The following is an 18872-nucleotide window of genomic DNA, read 5'->3' as shown; positions in this document are numbered from 1 at the left end:
TTACAAATTAGAATTTAGAGCCAAGTGTTACAAAATTAAGCATACTTTGTAATATTATGATTGATTAATTCAGTGATAGAGATTTTTCAAACTTAAAATGTCTTTATGTATCCTACATTGCATTTGTAAGATAATACATACACACACATATTAAGAAAAAACACTATTTTTAACGTTTATGATATTTTTGATGTCATTTTTGTTATTTAAACTAGTTAAAAAACAGTTTAAAAAAGTTCTGTCTTGGACGTCCGTGTGTCTGTATGTGCGGATCCTTTTTCTTGTGAACACGATAGCGACCGAAATACTTTACTAATCGAGTCTTTTTTTTTCTCTTACGCTTGAGTATGCTCAGGAATAGAACCCTTTCATTTTTCAGGGTCTGATTCGATGTGGTTTAATTGTTATTAAATAAACAAAAATAATAATTAACAAATATTTATTAAAAAAAAATTATGAGGCGTGCACTTTTGGATTTTCCAAATTATTTAATTTATTTACCTAACATAATCATAAAGTAGAGTTTCAGGCATAAAGTGAAGTTCCGTGTTAGGGGGGTAAGCCGTAAGGGGCAGATGCATTATACATACATCTCTTTCACTGATCGATTTTCTTTAGGGAGAAGAAGGTGCTCAGCCTTCTGTGTCCTGCCAGACCGAGACATTATTTTTTCTTCGTCTCCACCGGGAATCGAACCCAGGACCCTTGGTTCTACGCTGCCGCGTCAGCCACTGAACCAAGGAGATGGAGAGTTTCAGGCATAACATCATTTTATTACTTTAATTAACGAAAAAATATAATGTATGCACTATGCATCTATCTACATATATCATAACACTACAATAAATAACTGTTAATATTTACATTACATTTAAACGAATGCCATTAAAAACAAAATTTCAGCAACGACTATACTCGCAAAAATATCACATAAAAATATGTATTTCAAACTCGATACTTTGCGTTTTCTATCTAATGGCTATCCAATTAAAAGTTTATACATGTTAAGGAGTTGCTGATTGTTTGATATACGATATGATGTATGCCGTGTAACTGAAGTTAAGGGAAATAACATTTATACTAGTTGTGCCTGCGACTTTGTCTGCGGAACTTTCAATACATATTAAAAAAAATACCTTTACTGTTAGTCAATAATCTAATAATAAACTTCCTAACTAGTAGAGAAAATACGATTAAGTTCCAATTACTAACGACAAATAGAAAAAAAGAATAAATTTCTACTCATAAACGCTTGTCTTAAAAAAAAACAATTTAATGTAAACACATTATATCAATTTTGATCTAAATTTATTCCTTAATTACTCACTATATAAATTACAATTTATTAAAAAAATACAGTACACGGTTTATTTATTATATCATTTATATATGTTTTTCATTTCCATAATACTCGGGTACCACCAGAAGGACGGTACCCGGATCTTTGGAAGGCTTACGTGGGGACACGGTTCCAACACGCAGAGGCCCTTTGGAGAATTTTAATGTGTTGTGGGACACCAGCCGCAGCCTGCCCATGACTGCACTATAGAGATACAGCCCTGGGCAGTCCGCGGCCGATTGGACAATTGCAGGGTATGGAAATTTAATAACTGGGCTATGGATTGGGATGCTAAATGGACTGGTATTGGGGACTATGGGAAACTATGGCACCTGCCTTTCTACTAAAAGAAAGTAAAAATATGTTGGCAGGTGGTGACTCGCCCTCTCACTGTATGGGCCCCCGAAATAAGTCGCTGCAATAGTGCGACAAGGGGGCAACATATTGTGAGCAGCTAAGGGTGGAGAGGCGTCCCTGGACTGTTTATATTATTAGGTAGAAAAAATAAAACTAATAATGATTCTTACGATAAAAATAATATATTTATTCCTTATAATTATTACCTATAGATAATAATTACTGAAACTGCGGAAGCATTAAGTTATAAGTAAATATCAAGCATTCAAAAGTAGGTTCTATATTATTAATGTGTAATATCATAACATACACTCAGCATTTATGTAAAACTAGCTGATACCTGCGTCTTCGTACGTATGATGTGTTGTCAGAATATCTTACAAGAAAACCTTATTTTCTATTAATTAATAGAAAAAATAATAATAATAAAAGCACTTTACAGAATAAAAAACTTATTATATTTGTCATCAGTTCTGTTAAAATTTGTTCACCAGTTTCGAAGATTACTTGGAGCAACAGCCAGCAAACTTATTTATGGTGCAGTAAATAATATCTTTAAAATTATATTATTAAAATGAAACATTTTACACAATAGTTATAACATAAATCTCCTTATAATGAGATATTTCTCAAGATATCATCTACATAATAATGAGGAAGCCAGCATTTGCATCATATCGTTTACAATAGCAAGCTATATTTATTATAATCTGTTTATTTGTCTATACCCTATTCGACATGATGTACTTTAAAATATAGTATTCAGGATGAATTCATAAATTAATACAAATAGGAATTAACATCGTTCTAAATAATAAAAAAATGTATGCGTGTACTCTCTAGTACACACGTAAGAAGTGAAACTTCTTTATGACCTTAAAAATGTCACGAGTATGGCGTAACGCAAAAATGTCACGCGTACGGCGTAACGCAAAAATGTTACACTAAATTTTTGTCCAACCCCGATAAAGAAATTTCACTTCAAAAAAAAACTAAGTCAATTTACTACGTGTAACACTTACACGGTCGCTACAATTTTCATTTAATTACTTTAAAGTCTTGAGAGAAGAAAAACATTGGTGCAATTTCCAGAAGAAACAACGCACGTAGTTAAAGAATTGCATTGCTTAGTTTTCCCGCTCAATTGAGCTCGACTCAGCTATTCTGTTGTAACGACACATTTGACGTTACAGGGACGGATTGCAATAATTAAAGTTGTGTTCCGAAAAATAAAATTTTGTTTATTTTTTGCCGTCGATTTAGTTTTGAATATAATTACATATTTTAAATGTAATTTAACTGAACGTATAATACGTTGATTATCGATTGTCTTCAAAGAGAATGATCTATTGAAATAATGATGTTTGATTGCTCTATCTACAAGAGCCAAATCCTTTCAAAATCTATACTAATATTATAAAGCTGAAGAGTTTGTTTGTTTGTTTGAAATCACTAATCTCAGGATATAGTATTAATCTGTACTCACTCAAAATGTATATGATTTGTGAACTGAACATTTTTGTCACAAGAGAATCGTTTTAAGTACTGAATCTGTACTGATCAGAATTTCCTCTTAAAAACTCCTATTAAATCGAAATTACTTGCTATTATACAGGTTTTCATTATATCATGAATTCAACAAAAGCTTTATAACACTGCTTTAACGGTTAGCCTTAGGCCATTAATAAATATTTAAATGCGTGCCTGTTTTAATTGTTAATTGCAGTCAAAGAGTAATTTGTATTGTTGCCAAACTGGGGCGTACATAAAAACGTTCTTTATTATAATGTCATAAAGTTTTTATTTAATTGTCAACTGTTGCGCTCGAGTTTTCCATCTGTCCCTGGTGCTCATAAAACAGAAGTTGGATTTGCTGGTTATAAATTCAACGTTGAGTTTGTTTGGACGTTGAACTGTTTATGTGACGCACAGTAAACACTAACGGCCTTACTAATAAAAAGTAAGTTATACAATTGATAAATTTCTACCATTTTCTACCATAGCTTTGTCCTGCTCTTGCTCACATGAAACGTCAATCATAAAAACAAGACAGGTTATTGCAATAACTAATCCATTGCAAAGCGAATGGTAACATTTTATTAGTAAGACCGTAAGTATTTAATATCACAAAAAAAAAAACAATACAGTTAAAGCATCGCTTAGTTTCCCCGGTAGTAGATAGATCTCTATTCAGTAATATTTGAATGGTCGCAGGCATTCAAATTTGATTGTATTTATTCTCATTGATAATTTTCGAATGGTAAAAAAACAATATTCTATTATCTTGAAGTATTATGAGGAAGATATTTCTACGAAGATAGCTCGAGCTTCTATTGTTTCGTTTCCATAAGTGTTCCTTACCCTAAGCCCAGTTACCGAGAAAACTAATTTTCTATCCTATGTTTTCGCTACATTTCTTTTGTATTTACAAAAAGTGTTATACTTTTAGATAAATAAGCAAGGGTCGCTGGAAAAACGACATGGAGGCGGCACCTTACTCTCTCAGTATTGTCTTTGTACAGACTGTTCATTTACGACTTTAATAACTGTTATTATTTTACGAAAGGCTTTTTACACTTCGAAGGTGAAAACGCGGCGTTTGTCAAAAGTTTTGCGGAGTTTGAACGAAATTGTAGAAATGGTTTGAGATTGCCATGACTCTTTTAGTTTTGTGTTTTATAACTTACGAATTTTTTATAACTGTAGTATAGATGATAAATATGCAGAATGCCTATCACCTGTATTCTTTCTGTATCTGTAAATTTTACTTTCTGACATTATAGCAATAGAATTGAGAACTTCGATAAATAAATGCGTTATTGCCTACACTTCGTAGATGTTTTATTTTACATCAACACATAAAATAATAGACCATAAAATAAACAGACCCGTCATCAGTTTCTTAGCAATTCTTAAATGTCCTTACGAGGTCCATGGGCTATCACATTTTATGGATCAACCGTTCATGTGTAAAAGTCCTAAGAAATAAAAACATTTCAGTACGAAAGCGTCATAAACTGTTTTATAGTGTACTGGGTAATGTGGTAATATTAGTGATTTACTCGCCCCGTATCTTTAATGACACCATCTGCTTGATAAGTTTATTATTTACGTCATATACCTGGTTAGTGGACAGACACCGTGCCGTCCCTACATGTATGTAGCAGGATCATATCCAGTGTGGAAAAAAAACAGCGCTATATATGTCGTCTAGCACCATCACTTTCCCACACTGGAAACAATGCTATAAGACATCATGGTAACCCCCAAACACCGTGTTTATATACATTTAATGTGGTCCTTCGAGTCTAAGACGGTATAAGAAAATGTTTTTGTTTGGCAATAAACAATATCATTTCTCGAATAAAGTTTTTCATGAACTAAGATTAGTGTTTTATATTATTGTCTATTTTTGTTTTAATCTTATTACTATAAAGTCAAGGAGGTTATATTTCTTTAGTACGAATGGATGACACTCGAACAGTCTGAAGTATGACTGGTGACCGCCCAACTTGTTCTTGTAGAGAACTTTTACTTAGTTTGAAAGTCTTTAAACACTATAATATATTATTTAAAAAAAACCTAAGAAGCGTGCTAATTTTCAGAAATACGCCAAATTTAAAAAGGAGCCAGCATTCAAATGAAGAAATAATCAACATAATTAGTTCACCCAGTCCAAAGTTCTGAACCCAAAAAATACAGTCTAGTCAGTAATAAATGTGAGTACCTCAGTGAGAGAGAACTAAATAATATACGAGTCCTTTTCATATAAAACATATGTATATATATTTCTCAGGAATACACGAGAAACCGAATGTTGAATTCATAGCTACAATATTGACTAAGAGCCATACGCTAGTTCCATTGAGACCTGAATGTCTTTCTATTTTCATCAAACATACACAGGATCCATCTTGAAAGATAAAGCGTTGATTAAAAAAAAGAACGTGTATGCCGAGCACACGTGTCAGAAGTGAAACTTCTTTGGCAAGATACCAAAATCGTCACCTTACTGCATGACGTGACAGTATTGCCGTGACAGTATTGCTCAACGCGCCTAAAGAAGTTTCACTTAAAAAACGAAAAGTTGTTCTATTATAAGACGGATGGGCAATGAAATAAAACATTGCGAATTATAAAAATTACGTCTTTATAATCTTTATGATAAGGAAAGTAAATTGTTTTGTTTTAATTTAATTTGATTGATTAACCATTAACATATCCATAGAAAATCAATTACAAATACTTCTAAAAATACAATGTTAACAATCAAGGTCGTGTAAAATGTCCTTTTTGATTAATTACGCAGTATTTCTTGAATTTTGATTATAAAATATTGCCCCTAATATTGCTTAAAAATTTGGATTTGTTTTTCCTGGATTCAAACTATTTATAAATTTCAACGAAATAGGTAAAGTGGTTTTCTTTTCCGAAAAGCGCCTTTAAAAAATATTGTTAAACTAATAAAGAGACCCACTCTTTTTCGTCGTTAATTAGCAAACTAGAAGAAAGTTAAAAAAATAAGTTACAGAATATTACAGATATGTTTCAGATATATGCGTATAATTTGATTACTTTTCCTATTAGGCCGGGAAATACTGACATAAATTATTGGGTCATTTGTACCAGTCTGGCGGTTCTTCAGGGGTCTTAGTATGCAATGACAAAAATAAAAATGATGATCAGCCTATATAACTCATTACTTAAAATCTTGACATTCCAAAATCTCAAGCTTTTTATACAACTTTAAAAACTGTAAAGGTAATATTAATGTTCTTATCGATATTATTTTGAACTTTGATAGCATGTATAAGTGTCGCTAAGCTATATCATACAAAAATAACGAATGATATGAAATCTATACATAAGTATAAAGTATAAATATTTAATTAATCCAAGCACTATGGGAACTGTTATCTGGAAATTACCGGAAATTTCTTAGACATGTAACTACTACCTCCTAACGCAATTGAAACTCAATTTAAAATAAACTTTTTTCAGAAGCGTAGCGTGCTTAAAACTGCAACAACGTAATAGCCATTCGACAAAACCTAAAAAAAAATATCTGAAAGCTTGGCCAAACAATTTATCCAAGGTATAAAAATTTCTGATATTATTAATTACCAAGTAATAAATGAAATTAATTTTACACAACAGCACCATTATTTGAATAATGGTCAATACGTCTCTTAAATATTACTATTATTACTTCCAATGTCCTTAATTAGGAAGTCATCTTATCCCTTAAATAAATGACGTTCATAAGCTCAAACTTCAGAGTTTGTCAATGAAAGTAATTTATATAATCCTCTGAGGAGGGAAAAATAATGAGTCGGAACATTTCAACCGCTTCAAGTGATGCGACCTTTGTGAGTTGGGTAATAGACGCGAATGTCAAATACAAATATTTGTTTACTAACTTTCAGACCTTATTATTTTAAGTGGTTACGAGTTATTGCTTGTGGTTTGTTTTTACATAAATCGAGAATAATTTAAACAGTGCTTTTTGGTAAGCTGATTGTCTTTTTTCGTATATATTTAAAAAAATAAATCTAAAAAACCGGCCAAGTGCGAGTCGGGCTCGCGCACAAAGGGTTCCGTAGCAGCAAATATAATAAATTACAGTTAAATCAACCTATCTCAAAAACTATAAGAGATACTTTGATCAAACCAAAAATCGTTGAAAGAGTTAATTAGCATGCATCACCTCTATTTTTTTTAGAATTTTATACCCCGTAGTTATAAAAATAGAGGGGGGGGGACATACTTTTTACGACTTTGAGAGCTGATATCTCAAAAACCGTTCACTTTAAGACAATAAAACCGGCCAAGTGCGAGTCGGGCTCGCGCACAAAGGGTTCCGTAGCAGCAAATATAATAAATTACAGTTAAATCAACCTATCTCAAAAACTATAAGAGATACTTTGATCAAACCAAAAATCGTTGAAAGAGTTAATTAGCATGCATCACCTCTATTTTTTTTAGAATTTTATACCCCGTAGTTATAAAAATAGAGGGGGGGGGACATACTTTTTACGACTTTGAGAGCTGATATCTCAAAAACCGTTCACTTTAAGAAAAATGTTTTTTAGAAAACTTTATATCATTTTAAAAGACCTTTCCATTGATACCCCACACGGGTATGTACATCGAAAAAAAAAATTTCATCCCTCAGTTACATGTATGGGGGGCCCCACCCCCAATTCTTTTTTTTACTATTTAGTGTCATATTTTTGTAGCGGTTCATACAACACATATTCCCATCAAATTTCATCACTGTAGTACTTATAGTTTCCGAGTAAATCGGCTGTGACAGACGGACAGACGGACAGACGGACAGACGGACATGACGAAACTATAAGGGTTCCGTTTTTGCCATTTTGGCTACGGAACCCTAAAAAATGTTTTTTAGATAAGAAAAATGTTTTTTAGAAAACTTTATATCATTTTAAAAGACCTTTCCATTGATACCCCACACGGGTATGTACATCGAAAAAAAAAATTTCATCCCTCAGTTACATGTATGGGGGGCCCCACCCCCAATTCTTTTTTTTACTATTTAGTGTCATATTTTTGTAGCGGTTCATACAACACATATTCCCATCAAATTTCATCACTGTAGTACTTATAGTTTCCGAGTAAATCGGCTGTGACAGACGGACAGACGGACAGACGGACAGACGGACATGACGAAACTATAAGGGTTCCGTTTTTGCCATTTTGGCTACGGAACCCTAAAAACGATGAGTAGAAAAAGATTTTACTTGAACTAACTTAGTTTTAAAAATGCTTTTATGTAAGACTCTACAGTAAAACTGTGATAGCTTTTAAAATGTTCTTATTATCAACCGGGAGTAATAAATTTTTCATCTTTTAAAAGCGTGAACAAAATAAATCACCTACCTAACAATATCTTACATGCCCCTAAGAGCACGTCTAAAGATGAAATATTACCGCATTAAAATTGCCAGGAAGTAAAACAACGAAGCTCGAATAAATAACATTTTATTTTAAACACTTCACAACGCACTCACTTAAAGCTCGAAACCAGTCTTTGGATCATAACCTAGTTATGACACTACGAGTTCATTCTTCACCTTCTATTAACGCATAATCTAAACCGTTTCCGTCACCGCCTTTCGTAACCTCATTATCCTTTGTTGTTTTAGTTGTTGTTTTTAGTTCCTTCTTCCTTATTTTACCGACGTGTGTTGTTGCTTCGATTTCCAACTGTTCTAGAGGTGTGGGCGACGATGCAGGTATTGGTTCCTTTTTGTCAACCTTTTCAACTGGTTTTTCTGTCTTTTCTTCACTTGGTTCAATTACTTCGATTGGCACTTCCCTCTCTGGAGGCGGCGGTGGGAGCTCGTGTTTTGGCGCAGATATTGTTAAGATTCCCTTCTCATTCAAAACTGCTTTAACTTCCTCCTGATTTGATCCAGGTGGTAGGATAAACCGTTGCATGAAATGGTTGGCTATGTACCTTTTGTCATCATCGTTTCGAACTTTATGCTTGCCTTCCACAATCATGTATCGGTTTTTAACTTTGATTTTTAGTTCATCCGGTTTGAAATGCTTTACGTTTAGTCGGACAAGATATTGTTCCGAGTCAGATATTATTTGTGGGTCTTCTAAATTGTCTTCCAGGTCCAAAGCAGCAGCAGCTCTGATGAGATGACTCCACGGCCATAAATAGGTCAGGCTGTGGGACAGGTGCCGATCTAAAAGTGCAAACGGATCGACATAGTGGTGTGTTTTGTAGGGCTTCTCCTCACAGTTTGTTATGGCTAGGAATGCAGCGAATAGCAGCGCTTGTTTGTACATTTTGATTTGTATATTGCTTGGTTGCGTGTTATTTTTCGAATGCCGGCGAGCGAGACCGGCCGGCCTTATATAGCTTTGGGCCCCCTGTTCTAGAATGTTACGCCTTCAATGAGTTAAGTGCAGCGGTAACGGGCAGGTGCGGGCAACATTTGTGTGAAAGTGAAGATTGGTCATTGACACGGTGACTCATGTTAAAAAGTGGGTTCTGTTTATTTACTTTTTGTGCATGTAAATTGGGTTTTGACGCAGCGGTGACGTTCTTTTAATTTGTTTTTAGCAACTTTCTTTAGTGTTAACTCTTGTGTATTCCGTTAGTTGCTAGGTCTTTCAACATAGTTCATGCTACCTAAAACTTTTGTGTTGATATTATTTATATTTTTATAAATACATAATATTTGAGTAAATGCATTATATTCTATTAACGCTCCATAAAGTATTATCTTGTCAAAAATTTGTAAATTTAAACAGATATTAAATTGATATTAGTTTAAAAATATAATTATGCAAATGCAATACAGGTATTATTATCCAAATAAATACTATATTTCGATGACTTGTTATGAAATAGATATACATAATTTATTTATCCGACTTTTTAAAGTTCTTCTTTTTGACCAAGAAAACATTTTTCAAGTTTAAAAAAAATAAGTTTGAACCCCAGATTGACAACGCATGCGCTGAGATTGCACGCACACACGCAAACTATAGGTAGGTACCGTTAGCAGAAACACTGGGTCACGGGGATAATTGTGATGTTTTTCCTCGTTTGCCTATAATAGTTATATAATAATACGTATTTTACACGTTGTGTCTGGCATCTCATCTGCAATAAAGATTAAAGTTTAAGTTTGATGAACTGAAAACATTAAACGAACAATCATGAGGTCTCCTCTGAAAATCATAGTTATTCATAGTTATCTTAATTATAACTCTGGTTTAAAATATTATATGGTTTCAAAAACATTATTTCATAAACGTAGGATTAATTAATAAGTATAATGAATAAGTCCGTTAAAAAGTATTTAATTTTAATTATTGTGATGATATACATTATACAAAATGATATCTAAGACAGAAAACATTTTACACTAAATATACATAATAGTCTAAACTCCAGAGGAAGAGACAAATTAGTATGTTGCATACTAAGGTTGCATATTTTATTGCATAATTAAATCTCACATTACTTAATATGCTATCGTTACAATCGTATTCGTTGAACCAAAACATTCCAATTTCACACGCCAATATACCCCCTACTATTATCTCAATAATACCTAAATTACTTTAAAACAATCAAGCACTTACTACGTTATTCTCGAACATACATTTCAACGCGAACAATCGTATGATGTAATCTCTATGAAAGGAATTTCAACCTTAAATTTATCTGTATAAGTTTGCGTATAGAGTGTGGGATGTCTGGTGTTTAGAATCTGGAAATTTCCTTAGCATGTAAATATACGCAACTGTATCGCGAGGGAATGCAAGGGACACCGGTTTTTCAATGAATTTATAAGGCTTTTGAACTAATATGTCGTGTTGAATGAAGTAGCAATACAGTTATATTAAATTGGCGTAATTTCGTAGTTATGATTGAATGAAAGTTGAAGAAAGTAATTTTATATAAACGCTTTCATAATAATATATGCCTGGGGTTATTGTGAAAGGAGGGTAATACCAATAATGAAGTCTGGTGATTCTTTAATAGATGTCTGTCATTATAATGATTTGTATTCAATATATTATGTTTAAATTAAATATTATAATATATTGCGTACGATTCTTACTAAAAATATGGTGTTCAGTGGTCACATAAATCGTTCTTTTTCTGTTTTAATTTTTAACACGTTTGATCTAGTTTTCTGCGATTCTTTTAATTTTCTTTGAGAAACCGTTGACTGACTGACTGACTGCACGATTGCAAACGACTTGCTTACCTGAACAATTTGTTCACACTGGACTGTCAATGACCCATCACGCTGGCCAAGTATGGGTTGGCAAATATCCCTGGTTAAAACTTATCCGTCCAATAAAGTATTACACGATAATATTAAAATGTCACCTGTAAACTGTCAATTGCGGGCAATAAGAATACATTTTGAAATGGTAGTTTTATACGTTATTCGACGAATAAGTTTTAACCAAGGATTGAAAAATTAGCCCTAAGTTAAATAATATATATTTTTTAATAATAAAACTTAAAAAATAATAACAAAGTGATTATTTGTCTGTTTGTCCTTTATAGAATCGTAAGCTAAGTTTATTTTATCATAATATTATGATGGTCTTCAGCAGTGTAGAGTTGTGCATGAGCCAAGGAAGGTTTCTGAGTTGGTATGAAAGAGAAACTTCGACAGTGTAACACACGCGAAGCTGGGTTGCACAGATAGTTTAATTTTAATACTTAATATTTATTTTAGGATAAACATCTAAAGAAATTTACTAAATCTTTAAAATAATATGGTAAGTATACGCCTTTAAGAGTTTAATCCATACTAATATTATAAATGCGAAAGTAACTCTGTCTGTCTGTCTGTCTGTTACTCAATCACGCCTAAACTACTGAACCAATTTGCATGAAATTTGGTATGGAGATATTTTGATACCCGAGAAAGGACATAGGCTACCTTTTATTGCGAAATATGTACCACGGGCGAAGCCGGGGCGGACCTCTAGTATGTTATATGTTTCTCTACATCGAGAATATGACTCATAGAAAGTATGAAACCAACACCGTGAAAGTATTTCTGTGTAGTGTTTGAGGAAAACACAGTATTAAATGAAATATTTTTTCCCGCTATAATTAATACGATTTCTTGGTTTATTGAGCAGAGGAAGTTTGATAAACGGTTGAAACTAAGACTAAGCAGTGTATAGAGCAGTCTTGTAAAGCAAAAATGAATTATTCTAGTTATATATTTAAAAAAAAATTATATTACATAATCTTTAAAATGTTAGTTTGTGGTTGTCTTCTTCTTATCGCAACACAAATAACATACTGACTCATGCATAAGTCACAAATTCATAATTTTATGCAACTTTTTAAATATGAGTGAAAGTATTGCTATCAATTTTTGGGAGCCTTATTTCAGTATCTACATTCTACATGTAGGCACTAGGCGACAATAATATGTTCACTTTCTTTATATTATATTGTTGTATATAAGGAAATACCTACTTAAGTACAAATTTAGGTTGTATTTAAAATAAGTTTTTTTGACTTTGGAGTTTTTTTATTTAAGAATCACATAAAGAAAACAAACACTAAAATGAATCACGTAAAAAATATGATAACATCAAAATAAACGGTTTAAAAACGATGTCAAGGTTAAGGAATGATCCCCTGTTGGGACGCTCAAATGTCGCGGAAGCAACCATACGACCATACAACTGAGCTACGAATATAAGAATTATAGATGCGGTAAATATTTATTAAATATTTTACATTTATATTGGAATCACTTTCAATTAGTATTTAGATCATTTGTAGACTGAGCTTAAACTGATTTAAATAACACACAGTTGATAAATTTATATTTTATTATAATTCAATAGACTCTAAAACTGTAAAAACATAATGAGAAAAACGTGGAATAATTATTAAAAAAATGTTATCTATTGTATGCAAAAAGGGGTGAGTATTTCAGTAGCAAATGAGTTATTTTGATTTAAATTAAGAAAGACAAATGACAGCGAAAAAAAGGTCAAAAATATTCGTCATTTCACAACATCTGCATCGGGATGTTGAAGTGCTTTTTTATTTTGAATTAAAGCTTTTTCGCGTAACTCTTCATCAATCTCAATTATTTGTCTGTTCTTTTATTTCTTTCTAATTTTTCAGCATTCTGCTTTCATTGTATCCAGTATAAAAATCTGTCGATCGGGAATATTTTTGGCACTGAAATATATTCAAGTATTAATTCTAATCCCTATCGTGGTAATTTTTCTTATTATTTAGTTTTTGATCTATAATACAGTAAGTTTTTGGTATAAATAAAAGAGATAAGCCGAAAGGCTATTAAGAGAGACTCAAATATATCTAAGCCTTCTGAAATTAGAAAGAGCAGGCGAGCTATTTCTAGCACAGGTTTCGAGTAGACACATGCAAACTCAAATCACTACAAATAGAAAATTTCTAATCAATTTTTCTAGTACGCTTGTCGTTTATCTGCACATTCAACATGGAAGTATACACAGGTCAACGATGTTCAAGTAGGTAATATAACAAATCAGATTTTACTATTTAGTATTTAAATTAAAGCTACCATTCACATTAAATTCAAATTAAAAATTGGTAAATATATCACTGTACACAATAATCCCTATTTGTTTTAGTTATTTTGTATGAGGTATGTTGTAATTGTACGACCATTTATTAAAGGAGACATCAATAGTTTAGCAGACCATGTTCAAGCAGTTAGGATAATGACAGTAAGGGGAGTATGACCGTCGCAGCGGACAGGGGACAGAAATAGCTGGTCCTTGGCATTCTGAAGGTATATGTAGATGTATTGGCGACTTGGTAATGATGCAAACGTTGGACAGCGTTAGTTTTGTTAATCTGGGTGGAGATATTAAAATGTCTAAAATCGAGTAAATGATGTTGAAATAAATGATTTCTTTCTTTCTTTCTAAATGAAGATTGGATAATAAATCTAGAGTATTAAAACATAGGTACATTGTATAATTTATTTATAAACATCACAAGAAGTAACTGTAAAACTGTAACTTTTGTAAGAAAAAAAAAATAATTTGGAAAATCCAAAAGTGCACGCCTCATAATTTTTTTTTAATAAATATTTATTAATTATTATTTTTGTTTATTTAAGTAATAACAATTAAACCACATCGAATCAGACCCTGAAAAATGAAAGGGTTCTATTCCTGAGCATACTCAAGCGTAAGAGAAAATAAAACCGGCCAAGTGCGAGTCGGGCTCGCGCACAAAGGGTTCCGTAGCAGCAAATATAATAAATTACAGTTAAATCAACCTATCTCAAAAACTATAAGAGATACTTTGATCAAACCAAAAATCGTTGAAAGAGTTAATTAGCATGCATCACCTCTATTTTTTTTAGAATTTTATACCCCGTAGTTATAAAAATAGAGGGGGGGGGGGACATACTTTTTACGACTTTGAGAGCTGATATCTCAAAAACCGTTCACTTTAAGAAAAATGTTTTTTAGAAAACTTTATATCATTTTAAAAGACCTTTCCATTGATACCCCACACGGGTATGTACATCGAAAAAAAAAATTTCATCCCTCAGTTACATGTATGGGGGGCCCCACCCCCAATTCTTTTTTTTACTATTTAGTGTCATATTTTTGTAGCGGTTCATACAACACATATTCCCATCAAATTTCATCACTGTAGTACTTATAGTTTCCGAGTAAATCGGCTGTGACAGACGGACAGACGGACAGACGGACAGACGGACATGACGAAACTATAAGGGTTCCGTTTTTGCCATTTTGGCTACGGAACCCTAAAAAAAGACTCGATTAGTAAAGTATTTCGGTCGCTATCGTGTTAACAAGAAAAAGGATCCGCACATACAGACACACGGACGTCCAAGACAGAACTTTTTTAAACTGTTTTTTAACTAGTTTAAATAACAAAAATGACATCAAAAATATCATGAACGTTAAAAATAGTGTTTTTTCTTAATATGTGTGTGTATGTATTATCTTACAAGTGCAATGTATGATACATAAAGACATTTTAAGTTTGAAAAATAAGATGTTTTGCGCGAAGTGACAGTAGTACCCACCTCAACGCTTCGCTTATGAGGCGTGCAATTAATAATGAATGGACCTTTGTAAAAAAAAATTACTTGAAGCACATGAGATCAAGATGAAAGATCCAAAGCAAACTTTATATGTATTATTTTTTACCAGAGTTAAGTTTTCTCCAGGTTCCCTATTATTTTTAAACGTTTTTTTCCATCTATACTATAATATTATAAAGATGAAGAGTTTGCTTGGTTCTTTGAACGCGCTAATCTCATGAACTACCGGTCCGATTTGAAAAATTCTTTCGGTGTTGGATAGCACATTCATCGAGGCAGGCTATAGGCTATATATCATCACGATAAGACCAACAGGAGTGGAGCACTGCGGGTAAAACCACGGAGCACAGCTAGTTTAAAATAAATACTTATCCCGAAATTTACCATTGATAAAAATCTAATATTTAGAGATAACTGTAGCTAAGTATAATAGCAATATAAATTATTTATTATTAAGTTAAATCTTTAGCAAAAACACCAACTTGTTATAAGAAAACTAAACGTACCTACACGTGTAACATTCAGTTCACACTATTAACTCGAATACATTCACAAGTACCTACTGGGAAACCATTTTAATTTTCTCCCCTCTCGATTACAGAGAAATCCCAAAACTACTAGCTGAGGTAACAAGCAACGTCTATATTATGGTAATGAACTCCAAGTTACTAGTTTACAAATTGGCTATGGACAGATTGACCAGTGACCAAATTCTTGCGTTAAGATTCATTTGCATGATAGGATTTGATTTTCAGTAGAAGGTATAAATGTCCCATGATTTTCTACTAGGTACTAGGTAGGTATATTAAGAATTTGTATTTTTGAAATATATAAATGTTTTGTTAATTTGTATGTAAAATAAAACTAAAGTCATAATGAAATGCCGGATATAATATCTATTGTTAGACGTAACTTTTGATTTAATATTTTTGTGGATGAGTAGTTGTCAATATAGTTGTCACTGTTTCCTGTCCGAACATGCTTAGCTGTCGCATACTATAAATTGCCGCGTTCCTTTGTGTCGTGGCGCATTCGTACGAATCGTGCCTAGGGGCTCTGACGCTGTTTATACGACGTTCGACCCAACTACCCTCACTTTACTAATAGTCATTGACTAGCTGCGTTTTGTTATCAACTACCTACATCAATTAGGTAGCTGTGTAGAATCGCAGTACATTCTTATTACATTCAAACTAATATTTAACCAGGCCTCGCTTTTTATTTCTTACATCAGAAGCGGGATAGAATTCAAGCCCATACTTTTTAAATTTTTTTTAGTTTACGTAGTTTTGTAACGGCATACTGGCGTTTGTGTTTTTTCGTGCGTTGTGTAAAGTAAAAGTTTGTTACGTGGATTATTGTAACGGGAATGTAGTTCATCGAAGGAATTGTGTGTAGTGATCCAAATCGCTAGTTGAACTCTGGCGTTGAGGTATTATCTAGTCGCTGGCGTATCGTAGTGATGTATTTCACTAGTCGAACGAGCGTAGATATACCAAGATACGCGAACGGAGTGGCTATGGCATGTGGACGTGGTTATTGTTCTGTCAGGTCAGTGTGGCCGAGGCAGGATGGTTGTGTAATTCCGAGATGAACTACCGTAGTGTTGTAATACGAGAAAAGGCGTACGAGGACGTACGATTGTCAGTATGGCCGTGTTAGACGTAACTTTTGATTTAATATTTTTGTGGATGAGTAGTTGTCAATATAGTTGTCACTGTTTCCTGTCCGAACATGCTTAGCTGTCGCATACTATAAATTGCCGCGTTCCTTTGTGTCGTGGCGCGGACAGTCCGTTTGCCGAGGACGCTGGTCGTGTTCACTAGTTGCTCCCGACCACGTGCTTTGCGCTCGTGCTGTCTCACTCTTGCTTACGCAATTCAGAGCGTCTGCGCCACTTTGTGTGTAAAGTTCGGTCTGCTAGTCGCCCCACGTGGAGTTCGCCTTTGCCTGTTATACCCGGTTATAACCCGCAGCACCGCCTGCCGTTTTTCGGCGAAAGCCGTTAAGTGGAGAGGGCGGTGATGTGTGTTTAACACGTTTCAGCAGCGCAGGCAAACGCCCACGTGCTCCCCGATGGAGCACGCCGGACCCAAAGGCCCTTCTCAGGGCCACACAAATGTGACCCCCGCGCGTAGTTCGCGCCCACGCATCGTTACGCGCACTGGCCGCGACGGAGTAGCCCGGTCGAGCTCGGCTCCCGGGCGCCCCTCCCGCCCCTTTTGGACGCAGCCCCGACGATGGGGAATACCTGAGGCCGCCGCCGCAGAGGAGGTGCCTGACCCGGACCAGGGAGTATCACCACGGACCGCATACTTGTCGGATGCCGTGCTGATCGACCGGTTCGTTTCGTCGGGCCTCCTGTCGCGCAAGCTGCGCGGCTGGCTGGCCTCGTACATCGAGATGAGGCGAGGCGACCTGGCGCGCATACCGCCGGGCTGCCTGGAGGAGCCTTCGCCGGAAGACGAACAGGTTTTACTGGCAAAACTTGCCGTCCTCCCGATCCCTCCGGGCAAGCCACGGGCGAGGCGCCGTCGCCCCCTCAGCAGCGACGAGGAGGAGGACCAGGTCGAGTCGGCGCAGGCCAAGCGGCCTTGCCAGACTCCCGCCCTCCTCCCCGCTACACCCGCTACCACCGCCGCCATGGCAGACACCATGGAGACAGACACGGCCGCAGCCACACCCGTTCCGCCCACCTACGCGGCGGTAAGTGCAGGCGCCGTCGTGCCACCACTCCACCCACGCGATCCGCGCCGCCCCCGTCGTATCAACGTGGAGGCGGCCGAGGAGCCGCAACCGGGCCCGTCCGGCTTGCAGCGCGCTAGTGCGCCTGCGCAGCCGACCGCCCCCACACCGAGGGCGACAGCAGCGCCACCTAGCGCCACTGCCCCCGCACCTACTACCGCTACTACGGCACCGCCTAGCGGCGCGCCGAAGTCGCCCCGCTACCCGCCTATCGTGGTTGAGTCGCTCCCAAACTGGGCGACTCACCTACGTAACATCACCGCTTCGCTGGGGAGACAGGTGAGCGCGCGCGCCTACGGGACTGGCGTGCGCTTCTCGCCCCAAGACGAGGCGGAATACCGGGCGGTCGACCGGTACCTGCGCCACATCCAGGAGGAGGGAGAGGAGATCTCCTGGTTCTCGTACTCCCCTGAGGCTGAGCGCAGTGTCAAAGTCGCCGTCCGCGGGCTGCCGGTAAACACGCAGCCCGAAGAGCTCATGGCTGCGCTGCGCGACCGGGGATATGACCCGGAATTCGCGCGGCCCATTCGCGCCCGGAAAGGGCGCCCCGGCTGCATCTTCCTCGTCATCTTGAAGAAGACGGAGAACCTCACGCCGGGCATCTACGCAATCAAGGAGCTGCTGTACATGCCCGGCGTCACCATTGAGGCGTGGCGCTCCAAGCGGGGCCCCGCGCAGTGTCACAGGTGCCAGGGCTTCCGGCACTCCTCGCACAACTGCCACAGGCCGCTTGCCTGTGTGCGTTGCGGCGGGAGCCATGCGACCGCGGACTGCCCGCGGCCGAGGGACGCCCCTCCCATCTGCGCCAATTG

The 18872-nt window shown here is 36.1% G+C and overlaps 1 protein-coding gene across 1 annotated transcript; it reads right to left on the bottom strand.

The window, feature by feature from the left end:
- Positions 1 to 8685: 8685 nt before the first annotated feature.
- On the bottom strand, positions 8686 to 9575 carry LOC149488140 (uncharacterized). The gene has a single exon (XM_089696854.1). The coding sequence runs from the start codon at positions 9518 to 9520 to the stop codon at positions 8783 to 8785; it is 738 nt and encodes a 245-aa protein (XP_089552980.1). The 5' UTR covers positions 9521 to 9575; the 3' UTR covers positions 8686 to 8782.
- Positions 9576 to 18872: the final 9297 nt, after the last annotated feature.

This window comes from Colias philodice, chromosome 6, assembly GCF_061535455.1.
Source record: "Colias philodice isolate Cphi_HAF_F1 chromosome 6, ilColPhil1 Martin Lab GWU primary, whole genome shotgun sequence".
Classification (NCBI taxonomy): Eukaryota; Metazoa; Arthropoda; class Insecta; order Lepidoptera; family Pieridae; genus Colias; species Colias philodice.
This window is presented reverse-complemented; position numbering and strand designations above follow the sequence as displayed.

What these genes read in the sequence shown, in the direction of transcription:
- LOC149488140 (XM_089696854.1), bottom strand. Translation starts at nt 9,520, where the DNA reads ATGTACAAACAAGCGCTGCTATTCGCTGCATTCCTAGCCATAACAAAC.